The following is a 14,512-nucleotide window of genomic DNA, read 5'->3' as shown; positions in this document are numbered from 1 at the left end:
TCTAATTTAAAAAACTCTATCACCTTGTAGAGGCTCTTCATCACTTCCTAAGACGGCGCACCTGTTACTGCATACTGTGGCAGCTCTTGTGTAGGCCAATCAACACTTTGTTTACACTCAACCCACAAATCTGCTGGAATCACAGTCTCAAATAAAGAGTTCAGATCTTCCTACAAACACTTTGCAAGCTTTACAAACCTCTCAATTTGCTGGTACCATTTGCTGTTTTTCCCTCAACTATAAGTAATCATTAGTAAAGGACATTATGGCCCTCATTCCAACCCTGGCGGTGTCCACGGAAGCACCACCAACAGGCTGGTGGTGCTTCATGTGGTATTCCGACCGCTGCTGTAAAGAATACCGCGGTCGCCCCACCGGGACCGGCGGTTTCCCGCCAGATTAGCCCCGGCTGGGAGAATCCTCCATGGCGGCGCTGCCTCTGGTTCACAATCTGTGTAGGTGGCTGTGCATTAGGTGTGGACTCAAATTGAGTCATTCCTTCATTCTGAATTGGTTGTGCATAACTGGAACTGTGACATTCTGGACTGTATTAACAATTGGAACTGTTGTATAAACCACTGGCACCCGTGCAAAATTAGCAGTAGGTACATTTGGAGTTATCTGAAACTAGCTTTGTGCAATTGGGCTGTGGCCATACTCGGAAATACATTCTGACCTACTGATTTAACTGCATTATATGGTGGGTGACGATTCTGCAACAACTGAGTTACAAACTCATCCTCTGCATCACTTTCGGTGTCCGCTACCTTTCTGTTTTCACCTAACCTCTATTCTAGATCTTCTTCAGATTTCATTTCCATCACCTTCCTGTGTAATTGCTGGGAATAACCTCACTGCATGTAATTTATCCGTTCTCTACATTCTCTGATCCTCATCCCATCTAGCTTCTGCTGCAGTCTTTTCTGACTTCCTCTCAAATTTCTGAGCCTCTTTCTGTCTTGCAACTAATTCCCAAATGGCAAGTGCTTACAAATTGTGCAGGTCTAGGAAGGGGTTTTGACTCATACAACACCCTCGTCAAATTCTCTAATATTCTTAAATTAAAAGTTCAGGGGAAAGCTAAGTTACCCTCCTTCTCAGTTATTTTGCACCATTGATTTACCCAAAGACATGCTGAAACTCTTCTTTCCACCATGACCTCAAATGCTGGTGTACCCCCAGCTGGAGCAGGTTCATCCTCTTTAACTGGAATAAAAACATCTGTTCTCAACACACTCCTTAAAGCATTGAGAAACTTCATTTTTACACAAATCGAATTCACAAACACACATTCTACAAAACCTGGAAGTCATTTCCAATCCCACAGTCCTTTTCAAGAGATGTTCTCAACCTATAGCAGCGTAGTCTTGTCCACCAATGCGTTTGCAGCTTTTCTCCCCAACCGACCTATCCCAGCGCGGACCAAATTACGTCACACTCACTTCACTCAGCAGCTGCAACTCACCTCAGAGCCATCTCATACACCTGTCATGTAAAACACCTAAATGCGAATATTGCGAGCACAACAAACAAACCTGTCTACTACCTATGGGTAGGACTCAAATACTTTGAAAGTTGTAAGGAAATTTCAACTGTGCCTTTTCGCACAGCTACTCATCCGGCTATGGCTTTCTCACAAATCCAAGTAAGATTTGACCCACAAATCTCACTCCAGTTGATACAGATTCTCCTTGTACACTCAGGATTCACCTAATACTAACCAACAACTCACACACTCAAGGAAATCCACTAGTCTTGTCGACAGCTCTCAATCGACCAACAACTCACTGCAGACAATAAATTAACCAAGTGTCTCAATACAATCGTGCGGTACTCTGGAGTCTTAGGCCATGCAGACCCATAAAGAACAACAACCAAGTGGGCAATTTTTAGCACAAACCGCAACATTCACTTAGAGTACGCCAACTCCCTGCTGTCTTAGTTGAAGTACGCAATTTTCTACTCAATTTCCTAGAATACACAAACTCGCTATTCATTTCATATATCACACTTCACCACAATTTGGTCAAAGCAATGCAAGCGCAAACCCTACTCAAAACACATACGTACACTTGTAACACAACGCTGAAATTTCATCAGCCCCTCCACTACACCAAGAACAACTCACAATTTGGGCATATTCTGACTCTCCTCCTCACAAGACATAACCATAACTCTGCTACCAAAACTGCTGTAGCGCTCACAGAGGTCATCTTCCCGCTTTGGATTCAGAAACTGCAAGCACCCTGGTGAGACATTACTAGTGCCACCACTACAGGTCGACTAGACCTTTAGACATGGTGAAGAGTATAGTAGTCAGATTCATTCAATCACAAATCAATGATATAAAGCCTTAAACAATTCTGAACATCAAGAGCAATTTAACACTAAATCAAACTCCAAACTGAATATCAATGTTACGTATATGGTGGGCAAAACTAAGTTATAAACATAGATGAAAACCACTGGCTAACCAAAACTTATACATAGATTTAACCTACTAAACACCAGCACTATTAAATACTCCAAAAGAATAACATAACTTAACAAAACCACAATATGCACATTAGTATCAGATTTCAAAGCATACAAATCATCAAACATAATTTTTAACAATCAATTTCAGGGTTGAGCCATCCTTATTTCTAACACGATTTCAGATCTGAATGTCTGGAAATGTGCTAACACATGCGGGCAAAAGTAAAACGGAAAGACAAAAATAATTTGTAAAAATCATCTAACTAGGGTTACTCTATCTAAAAATATGCTGGTGTAATAATCCAAGCTAGAAAAGAAACAAGAAACCACATTTAATTATACCTCTCCTCATGGGACAGCAGACAGGAATACTTCATCAGATAGAGCGTTCACCTTTTGCTGACATCGGTAGACAGCAGCATCAGGACAGTGCAGAACACGAGTTGCACATAGGACTAGTCAACAGTTCAGAATTAGTTGGGCATAATAGCACTGAACGGCTTAAACAAATGGGGCAAATAAGACTAAAAGAAACGCATATTACAAAAATTTAATATGGCAGAAGACTTTGAGAGGGGTAGGAGGTGGGAATAACAGAAGCAGCCTCCGCCAGGCATCAACAGATTCGGACAGAAATGTGGTAGATTTGAGACAGGAGTAGACTGACTTAAAGTTTCAAAGTTCCTCAATAATTAGAAATATCTATTATATATATATAATTATATATATTTTTTGATTGGTCCTTCAGGTGGGCTCATATTACACACAAGATTCAGCATCCGATAGTTGTCACTGGCATCATCAAGTTTTCAACTATTTCGGATTTTCTCAGAGAAAGCACATTACCATTTCAATTATTTCAGACAGTTCAGAAAAATATTACATTTTCTAGATATTTGTTAATGAAGATGTCTTTCTCGTGATGCTCAGAATGGACTAAATATTTCTCACATTATAATTATACATTTCCTGTCTTGTTCGACAGATAGGACAAATATTGTTACTTTGCTAATCTCCAGAATATTTTCTTCGTCTTTAAAACAATAGGACATTCAATATCACATCAGCAACCGAGGGGAAAATATTCAGATCAGAGGGAACAGAATAAGCAAGTGATTTGTCTCTACTGCTGCAAAAATGAAACTTTCAGGCCTACTTAAGCTAAGAAACCTACATGTGCATTAACACAATTAACAGACATAAATCCTACTGCGCACCTTACAATTTTATCATATATGTAAAACAAATTATTTTATTGCACAGATTATTTGCAAAATATTAGAGCAATTATAACATGCATTTATTTTTCTGCAAACATATAACGCACATTAGTAAATTCAACTAATTCAACATAAATTTGATTAATTCATATTCATTTAATACTTTAATTCTAATGTTCATCTAGTAAAATACTTTTTGCATTATTTCATGTCAGTAATTCACTCAAATATAAATGCACAATTTCTTTCATGTTAAACGTGATGTCAAAATACAAATGACACCACATTGTCCACCATGTTTCAAACGTGCATAATTTACATTTCCACATTAATTTCTCTGTTAGGCTTTTAAATTAAGGTTTGTAAGTTACCATATGCTAACTTCTATGCCACTAATATATTAGTAAAATTTGATCTCTATCATACGTGTGTGCTTATGCAGGTGAGGAGAGAGTGTTTTGCCAATGCCATGAAACGATGGACCTGTCTCAATGATGGTAATTCTTGGCAATATGCTGGCCCTGGCATAATGGTGGTACCTTTATCAAAGGTGAGGTTTGCTACCCTAGTGTGGATTAAGTTGAGTCAAGAGAACTGTTTAGCTGAGTCGAGAGAATTGTTTAGCCTCTACGGAGGCAGCAAGGTAGCAATAGCTAGGATCCTCGTTGTCACCCAATAATTTGAGGAATAGACAATGGAAAAAGAACCAGATAATCTTAATGAATGGGAGATTTTAAATGCACTAAAGAGACAATAGATCTTGATTTTGGCCAATAGGGCAATGGATTACAGAGTATTGAAGGGTCAAAGCTGGCCTTGCTGGCCTGTTGGTCAATAATGAGCCAAGAATATCACTGAATGATCTATAATTTCAAAGCCTCCCTGCATACCTAAACCGAGACAATGAGGTGCCCCGGGGGCACCGCTGCAGGAGAAAGGGGGCTCCGCAGCCAAGCTCTGGGACAAATAAGGGCCTAGGGGGCCATGAGGAGGTGTGAGGGAGGCTCCCGGAGCCTTCTTGGGCGGCGGTTGAGTTGGTTAGGAGGGATGACTCCTCCAACCCGGTTCCTATCGCACCTGTTGCTTGGTCGACCACCTCGAGGTGATCACATCTACCCGCCATGGGAAAAGAGAAACGGATGCCGCCCACATCATCCCAGGCCCACATAGATAAATACACAGCCTCGACTGGTGCCGGGGCTGGGAGGGCATGGAGGAGAGGCCCACTGCAACAGGAGACACCGCAAAAATCCTACAAGCCATCCAGTCCTCTCAAATGGCAGTGGAACATAAAATTGGGGAAGTAAGAGTTGACATGGCCCTAATGCAACAAGACCTTAAAAATGCCACAATGCGTATCACTGAAACTGAAGAACATATCTCCCCAGCGGAAGATGAAGTCCGGGAATTAGAAACTGAAGTAAACCCCCTGCTCACCCATACCTACGGACTGAAGCGCCGGGCAGAAGATGACGAAAATCTATCGCAACGCGACAATCTGCGCTTTGTTGGTTTTCCAGAAGGGATTGAGGGCGCTCGCACTAATGACTTAATTGAGACCTGGCTCAAGATGTGGATGCCTTCCGACAAACTGTCTCCATGCTACGCTGGGGAACGTGCCCACAAGATACTTGTGGCGAAGCCCCCCCTGGAGCTGCCCCTAGGGTGCTGATAGTCCACTTCCTTAACTTCTGTGACTGTATCCTGACAGAAGCCCGCCGCCTGGACAAAACTTGAAGATCCTAATTTTTCTGGACAAAAAGACACTTTTACTATCAAGTGAAACAGAAACTGAAAGCCCTACAGCTAAAAATACATGCTCCTCTTCCCTGCCCGCCTCAAGTTTCTGCACGCAGGAAAAACAAATTTCTTTGATACGAATGAGTCAGCATGTGAGTGGGCAATGGAGGAGCGGCTACTCCACCCGGGCTCGGAGAGTCCTCCTGACCGGCCCTTGACTCTATACCTGGGGAACAGCCGCAGGGGATGATGCTCGCCCCAACTGCTTCCGCACTGGATCACGCCGGTTAGGGTTGAAATCACTGCATCTATCTCATTTGCTGGGCTCCGGCTCCACACCGCGCAGGGGCCCCTAACAGTTGGGCCAACTGACCTAGTCCCCCCGGCCAGAGGGGTAAAGATTAAGCCAGTCACCATTAATCTGATTGACCACTGGGGCTCAAGATAAAGACCACTGGGGTTAGCGCGGGCAGAACAGTCAGACAGATATACAGATCCTGTTCTTTGGAGAGGTCCACCACTCCATACCAATCAAGTTTTTGCTTTTTAAAAAAAGTTATTTTAGCAGTTCTCGAAGGGTGACAGATGCTTCTCCGGTTGGGGAGGGAGGTGTGGGTAGGGGAGATTGTTTGGGGAAATACCGTTAGACATGTTTTGTTTATTATGTCATTGTTCTGTGGTCTTAGATACTCATGTACGCACTGTATCCTGGCACAAGTTTACACCTATAACATAGGTCCCGTCACTAGTCCCCGGGACTCTTCACTAGAGGGCTCTCCCGAATTCACTCTTTAACTCCCTAAATCCCATGGCTCCACATACCATAATATCGTGGAATGTCAATGGGCTCTGAGATAAAATTAAAAGGGCTGCTGTCCTACGACACTCACAACGTCTACATCCTTCGGTTCTACTCCTTCAAGAAACACACCTAATGGGGACTCACTGCCCATTCCTGGCCTAGTACGGTTTCGACAAGGTTCACCATGCAGGTTTCATAGGAGGGGCCAGAGGGAGTCGCAATTCTTCTCCACTGCAACTACCCAGTGGTGGTACACCGAACATCGCAAGACTGTCAGGGGCGGTTCATTGCCCTAACAGGAACAGTGGAGGGACAGTCAATTAACGTACTTAGCGTATACGCTCTCCCAACAGGGTTGGAAACATTCCTCATTAAACTACCAGACATTATCACCCAGATGCCCACAGGCCCCACCATCATTGGAGGTGACATGAATGCCGTTCTTGACCTAGACCTAGATGTTACGGGACTTTCCTCACAGTCCAGACGTAATTTTTCCGCTCTTCTCAACAAATGGTTAAGTAACTTGGGCTTATGCGAGACTTGGCATCACCACTCCAGGCAATACACCCACACCCAAGAACAGATACTGGCCCGGGCATCTCTTATCACGCACCACTGCTCCTGACTACCGGCTCCCTAGACGCCAATCGGAGACCGATATGGTGTCTCATTGCCTGGGTCCTACAAGACGCAACTTACTCAGCAGATCTAAATGTAGAAATTTAACAATAGAGAGAATTTGGGCATCGTCCACTCTAATGCAACGCTGTGGGTGGCGGGTAAGGAGGTTATCCGGGGCCATGCTAGGGCTCTCCTGCACCGGATAGAAAAGGAGAAACAAACGCGTACAAAACAAAGTACTCCAAAAAGTGAACCTTCAGGGAGACAAGTAGTGAAGAAGAACCAAGTACCAGTACTTCATTGAGACATATATAATTTTGAAAAAATGACAGTAGAGACAAGGGGCTTGTCATAAAAGGTCTTTTTTATTGTACACGCCCGGGGAAGACCTCAAGAGAGATCAAGGGATTCGAACAAAGATGTATGGGACCAAAGCTCCCCAAGAGCTGCCAGCAACAAGGGGCGGTTCCAGAACAATGATCATGAATCTGCCATCTTACATTCTTAGAGTGCCAGAAACAAGAATTTTGTAAAAAGGCAGGGATTGGTACCCATTCAATTTGCCCAACTCTTGAAGAAGATCAGAATAAAACTAAATTATTTGAACACTCCACTGGAGGGGGGGGGAGGGACAATGATCATGTTATACAGGGCTAAGTAAGCCTTTGCTTTTTTAGCACCTAATAGTAGACCTTCATCTATTGTCTTTAAACAAGTAGTCTTAAATGGTGTTGCTAAACTTGAAAACAGATCAAGGAGTTATCACTAGAACTTCTCTATGGACGAATGCTCAGCTGTGGACTCCTTAGCAAACAATCATGATCTAATAATTCAGCCTTTTGACAAAGTCGGGGTCACCGATTTGTTAGATTGGGATGTATTAGGTCTATTGGGCAATGAAGTATTTGGAACTGATCCTTCGAAGGGACAGAGGATCGAAATTCAAACTCTGGTAGAAGAAGCCACTATTCATAAGGAGATCAGCAAACAAGAGGAGAGGGCAAGAAAGCTTAGAGTCCACTTGTTGTATATTCTCCCAAAGATACATAAAGATAGGTTTCCTCCACAGGACATTTCACTGTGTTGAGGGTAGGTGCCATTCTGGAGCCTTTAACCAAAGAAGTCGATTTAAAAAAAAAAAAAATAGTACAGGAGACACTTACCTAAAATATACAATCTCTATGGTTAGCTTGTTAAAATCTCCCTGATAATCAAATCTTGGTTGATGTAGATTTGAGGTCTTCTATCCTAGCCCTCTTCAAAACCAAACTATCAGTAATTAAGGACACAGTACGATAAAACAACTGGCCGTACCAAGTACCAATCTCTTTTGTCACTGGCTGCTTGAAGTGAGTCTTCAAAAAATAAAATTGAGTTTAAGAATACATTTTTTCTCCAGACAGGCATACATCTATGGTTGCAACATGCAACCTTAGCCTAGCTGTTCAAGCATGTGCTAGATTTTGAATAAAAGCACATCCTATTACAACAGAATCAATGGAAATATTACAATTTGGACAACGAGTCTGCCATCTGGTTGGGGACAGAAAAGGCCTGTGTTTACATTTTTCTGTGGTTAAAGGGTAGAGGTATTCATTTGAATTTTACAGAGACATACAATAAGACAAACCTAGTCTTTCTGAATTTGGAGATCAGAGTTCAAGGTGGAAAAGCTAGAAAGAAACGTCTGTTACAAAAAAACTGATAAAAATGCCTTATTACACACTTTGAGTATTTCCATCTCTGCGCTTTACGCGAAAACATCTCCTTTAACCAATTTCTCAAAAAAGTGAGAAATTGCTCTCAAATGGAGGAGTATACATCCCAATCAGAGTATCAATCTGCAAACTACTGAAGAGAGGGTACCTAAATAGAATGGTAAAAAAAATTATGCAGCTAGAGAAACACAATCATAAAAATCTACTCATTCCATTTGTGAGAGAGATGAAAGGAAGATTAGCAGTAGTACTTACAAACGTCTGTCGAACAAGATTAAGGAAATCATAAGGGGGCAACTGAAAGATACTGGAGATTATATATAGAACACCACCACTAACATGTTTCTCTTTCAAAATGAGTAACCATCCCTTAAGTAGATTGTTGTTTTTCCTTTATTTTTCTACTGTGTGTTTGGGATTAGTTTATCACTGCATTTATGTTCATCAAGGATCGCGCAGCCTATACGAGTTTTGCAAGTCATGACGTGACTTTTTTTTCTAGGACATTAGGATGGGTATGTCATGATCCAATGCATAAGTCCTGAAGTTACACCATTGAAAAGCTAATAAGCACATTCCTCTTAAGTTTAAAAGGGAAGTTTAGACATTAGGGGTGAAGATGCCATATTATGTTTGGTTGGTGCATGTCGAAACTATTTGAGTCAATATCTCCTCCTGAGAGAAGTGGTTGGAGAATGTGGGGACATATGTAAAATCCCCACTCCAGAATTGGTGCCTTAATTTAATCCCTTATAGTTACGGGATGGTCTGCTGCTGACATGACGATGGGGACTCTTGTTGTTTTAAAAAGATATATTACATAATAATTACAGTTTTCGTAAGATTGGTAAATGTCAGTTGAGCACCATGAGGTGGTGTACTAACCTGGTTTTCAAATATTTTTATATATGAACTTGGAACATATGCTATGATTGACTTTTTATATCTGACAACTATATTTAGAGAAATTGTTCATACAGAACAATTTTTATTCCATTTTTAGGGTCCAGCATGCAAAGCGTTCTGTCCCTGGTGTAATCTCTCTCTGGGCTTTTAACCACGCCCATCAGTTTGGTTGGTTCGTGGACCTGCCTTTAAAAATTCACTTGATTTCATTAGTGAAAGTCATGCATACGTCATGCCTTTTCTGGTGTTTAGCCCTCCTCGAGTGCACCGGCCAACTACTGAAAACATGCAAAGCTCCATCTTTTCATCATGGTTTCTGGACTACTTTTTCTCTTTATTTCGTAGGCAGTGCAATCTTGCTGGGCAGTAGTCGAGCGCTTTGCATGACATCGACCCTGTTACATGGATAACTGCACTTTTGCCAGTTAGCTGGATAATTGCACTTTTGCCGATAGGTTTCACTGCAAGCGAACTTCTGTTTCGCTTTGTGTGCCTGCTTCACACTCATGGCGGCCGTCAGCTCGCTTATGTGGAACTGTTTTACTTTCATTTTTAGTTTATGTGGCAAGAAAAGTCCGGTTAGAAGTTGACAATGCTAATAGCTCTAACTCAAGCAAACGCGAGATCCACTTCATTGCAAAAGCTTGTTGATATTAGATATCCTCATGCCCTTATTCATTTATGGTTTAACCTTAATATGATGTAGGGTGAGTATTATTCATCCATCCTTTCCAGTTTTACAGTTTTTTAATTGAAGGGTGGACCTAGTACCTGTTTCCTCCTTAGTTGGCTTATTACAATTGTAGTATTCCCTGACAACATGCTAGTACTAGCACAATGGTGTTAATCGCTGGCACCATAATGAGACTTGCATGTTAGTGTTATTTCTGGTAGCATAATGGTCCTGACACAATAGTGACAACTGCTGTTACAATACAGGCTCTAGCACAATAGTGGTAATTCCTGGTAAAATGGCAGCCCTGGTATAATGTTGGTAATCCCTGAAAACAAGTTGGGACTGGCACCATGGTGGAAATCTTTGACAAAATGTAGGTACTGGCACAATGGTAGTATTCCCTTGCACATTGCTGGCTTTGTCGCAATGGTGATAATCCCTGACAATATGCTGTTCCTGGCACAATATTGGTAAACCCTTGCAACATGCTGTCCTGGCACAATGGAACTAATTCCTGGTAAAATGCTAGCCCATGAACAGTGGTGGTAATCCCTGGCAACATGCTGCTCCTGTTGGCTCTGCCCAAATGATGCTGATCACTGGAGATGTGCTGGCCCTTGAACAATAGTGGCAAATTCAAGGCACAATGGTGGTAATCCCTGGCACATGCTGGCTGTGGCACAATGGTGGCAATCCCAGAGAACGTGTTGTCAATGTCACATTGGTGATACTCCTGGCTCTATATTGATCATGGTACAATTGAGGTAATTCCTAGTCAAACGTGGGCCCTGGCACAATGGTGGCAACCCCTACCAACATGCTGGCTTGGGCACAGTGGTGGTAATTGTAGGCAATACGCTGGTCCTGGCACAACAATCTTAGGGGGTCATGCAGCGCCGCCATGGGGATTCCGACCCCCTTCCCGCCATCCTGTTCCTGGTGGTTTTTACCGCCAGGAACAGGATGGCGGGAACGGGTGTCGTGGGGCCCCTGGGGGACCCCTGCACTGCCCATGCCACTGGCATGGGCAGTGCAGGGGCCCCCTAACAGGGCCCCATAATGATTTTCAGTGTCTGCTTTGCAGACACTGAAAATCGCGACGGGTGTCACTGCACCCGTCGCACCCCTACAACTCCGCCGGCTCCATTCGGAGCCGGCTTCATTGTTGAGGGGGGTTTCCCGCTGGGCCGGCGGGCGGCCTTCTGGCAGTCGCCCGCCGGCCCAGCGGGAATGCCAGAATGGCCGTCAGAATGACCCCCTTAATCCCTTGCAGAATGATGGCCCTGGCACAATGTCAATATAACGTGTGTTCTCTGGGACCCTATGGCCACCCATCAGGAGTTTTGGGAGATCATTTAAAGGTACCAAGCCCTCCAGTAGATTTTTTCTCAGTTGGTTTCCTCCTCACACCAGAGTGTGGCATATTGGAGTAATCCCGCAAAGTAATACATTTGGAGGTCTGGTAGTCCCAGTCCCCCTGGCACCTGATCCAATTTCAGAGCCTCCAGTTGAGCTCTGCTGTGTTTGCCTGCCCAGATCAGCAACACCAGGAGTCCATCCAATTTCCGAAATACCAATAGTGGTAGCATGCAAAAGGAAATCTGCATTAGCATAAGCATCTTGGTAATAGAACCATTTTGGTCAATGCCACTCATCCCATGTCCGACAGCAGTAGGGTCTTGCCAAAAGTCTATGGAACGGGTAAGGTCTCTCAACCCGTTTCTCATGTTCAAGTCGCAGTGCACCTGGTTATCCCATACTTTTTAAATTTTGGCATAAGTTCTCAGCATCAATAAGAAATATTTTTTTTACAACCCATACACAATTTTAATTTCACATATCCCCAAATCTCTTAGCATCTTACCGTCTATCCCTCCTCCAAGCTAGATGCAGCACATTACCCAACTTCCTTCGCCAGGCAATTTTGGGTATGGAAAAGATCTCTGGTAAAGAGCCTATTCATCAGGGCCCGCTGGTGTAATGCTATCTGTATTTAACCACAGACTCCATCTTGACCACTGACTCAATTTTTTGCTTAGCATAGCTTTAGATACAGTCACATAGGTGGCAAAGGTATTTTTCCACAAAACTTGTTTTCTAACTGAACGTGTTTTTGCTTCTTCTCACCAGCACCAGGTTGCACTGTGCAGGAACAGAACATGGGGGATGTGGACGTAGACATGATAAGAGAGCCTCAAGCCTGGGCATGGGTTCCATGTTTTCACTATGGAAAAGTACTGTTCCTCTGCTTCTGGAATACGCATTGGGGCAGGTCGCCTTCCTTTGTGTGTTTGAAGCACCTCTCCAGCAAGGAGTACCGCCTGCTAATGAAGCATGACACTTCAATAAGTGAGGGCTTGTGCATTAATTTTAAGCTACTGAAACTGATCTACGTTTGGTCCTTGGCACTGTTGTGCAGTACCTGCCCACACAATGTTGGGGATTACCAGCATTTTTCCATGGGGGACATGTTACTAGACATTAGCACCATTGTGCAGGCGAGCGGGTAGGTTTTCCACCATGCTGTCCGTAGACCTCAATTGGGAGCTCTCGAAGCGTTTGTATGACATTCTAATGAGCCTGTTCAGTTTAATTTCAGATCTCCATTGTGTCCATCTACTCCTTAAATTTCTTTGTTTCACCTAAAACAGGATTTCTTATCTACATGAACAGCACTGTTAATTCGGTAGATTAGGACTCTCTTAGTTGGTCTTGATGCATTGCCATTGACACTTTTGTGAGCAGACTTAGACAGGAAACAAGTTAACTTTTTTTTTTAACTTGGGATTCATTGGCATCTTTCTAAGATCTACATCTGTTTTTAATTTTGGTACGAGTCCTCAGTAAAAATAAAAATATTTTATTGATAGCCCTTAGATAATTTTAATTTCACTTATTCCTAATCTACCATCTTTCCCTCTACCCCTCCCTCAAAACTAGGTGCAGGGCATTACCCAACTGCCGTCGCCAGGCAATTTTGTTTAGGGAAAAGATCTTCGGCAAAGTTAGCCCCCTTGTTAAGGCCCACTGGGCATTGCAGCATCCGCCCAGCGAGGCACATGGCCTGATGATAAAGCCTACCACTTCGGTGGCTGAGGGTTTGTGTATCCGATAAGCAATGCTTTCTCTGTCTGACCTAACTAATTGGAATACTAAATAGTTACAAACCCTTCTCTGAAGCAGCACACTTTTTTGCATGTTTATTTAAGGATCGGGGGACGCATGCTGCACCATCACATCCCCTATAGCCCTTCATTTTTTTCTCAACGAAAAAGGAACCAGTGCACTAGCTATCCTCCACATAACCGAAGACCAATGTCTGGTTCAGTGGAGACAGCTGGACAAGGAAAAACGTATTGTATTTATAAATGTTTGCTTAGTACTGAAACCCATAGCTTGGTTTATCACCATGTCCATTACCCTCTCTCCATGAGTTGACAACTGCCCACTGACGGAATGGAATGCCCACAAACAAATTCATGGTACCTCCTGGAAAGTCCACAAACTGGTTCTGGCCTGTAGCCATAAATTAAGGCTGGGTGATTATGCAGACACAAAACAAATCCAACAGTTGCATATTTATAAATAATGGCAGTAAGCACCAAGCATAAGTCCATTCAAGCAATATGAAATTAATGTATCATACCATCTTGTGAAGAGAGAGCGGTTCAGAAGACAAATGGAGATTGTTCTTTATACACAGTGTTCTAAAGACAGAGTCTGCTAAAAACATCTGAAGCCAGGGGGAAGGTATGGAACAAATCAATGATTCACATTCTTCAACTGAAAAATCTAAAAAATGAAAACAATCACTCATTATAGAGAACATCCAGAAATAAGATTTCAAATCAACAGTGTAAACCAGCGGTTCTTAACCTTTCAACTTCTGGGGTCCCGCAATAAATGACTAATGGACACCGGGGATCCCCACCTAAGCAATTTTTACAATTTGAATGACAAAATAATACATAAAGCCGCAGAAACAAGTATACATTTAACAAATAAATAAATAATTAACTATTTTGTTCGATACACAAACCGAAGTATACAAACCATGACATTTTAAAGGGAAGGTGGTAGTAGTAGTGCTTCAAATTTGGGACTTGACTTCTAACAGAAAATGCGACATGATAGGCACTTGGATATTGCTTTACTCTTTGTGTACTCTATTTTTTTCAGTGCATACTAGAGGTCACTAATTGTCTATACTTTTTGTTGTACTTCAACTGCTCCCACAAATAAATGTAGAGATCAGTGGCGGCCCGTCCTTTAGGGCGGAGGGGTCACGCCCCCCAACCTTTTGCCCCTCATGAAGAGTGTCTGTCAGGATGAACAAAGGCCAGCCTGA

At 42.8% G+C, this 14,512-nt stretch overlaps 1 protein-coding gene across 3 annotated transcripts in view; it reads right to left on the bottom strand.

The window, feature by feature from the left end:
- Nucleotides 1–14,512, bottom strand: part of SLF1 (SMC5-SMC6 complex localization factor 1) — a 673,081-nt gene that overhangs the window by 276,609 nt on the left and 381,960 nt on the right. For all 3 annotated transcript variants that reach the window (XM_069225438.1, XM_069225455.1, XM_069225447.1), the window contains exon 13: nt 13,811–13,956. In XM_069225438.1, the coding sequence (XP_069081539.1) occupies nt 13,811–13,956 (146 nt within the window). The remainder of the gene's footprint in view (nt 1–13,810; nt 13,957–14,512) is intronic.

The sequence above is a fragment of the Pleurodeles waltl genome, chromosome 1_1 (assembly GCF_031143425.1).
Source record: "Pleurodeles waltl isolate 20211129_DDA chromosome 1_1, aPleWal1.hap1.20221129, whole genome shotgun sequence".
NCBI classification, from domain to species: domain Eukaryota; kingdom Metazoa; phylum Chordata; class Amphibia; order Caudata; family Salamandridae; genus Pleurodeles; species Pleurodeles waltl.
The sequence above is the reverse complement of the archived record's forward strand: the minus strand, read 5'-3'. Positions and strand labels throughout refer to the sequence as shown.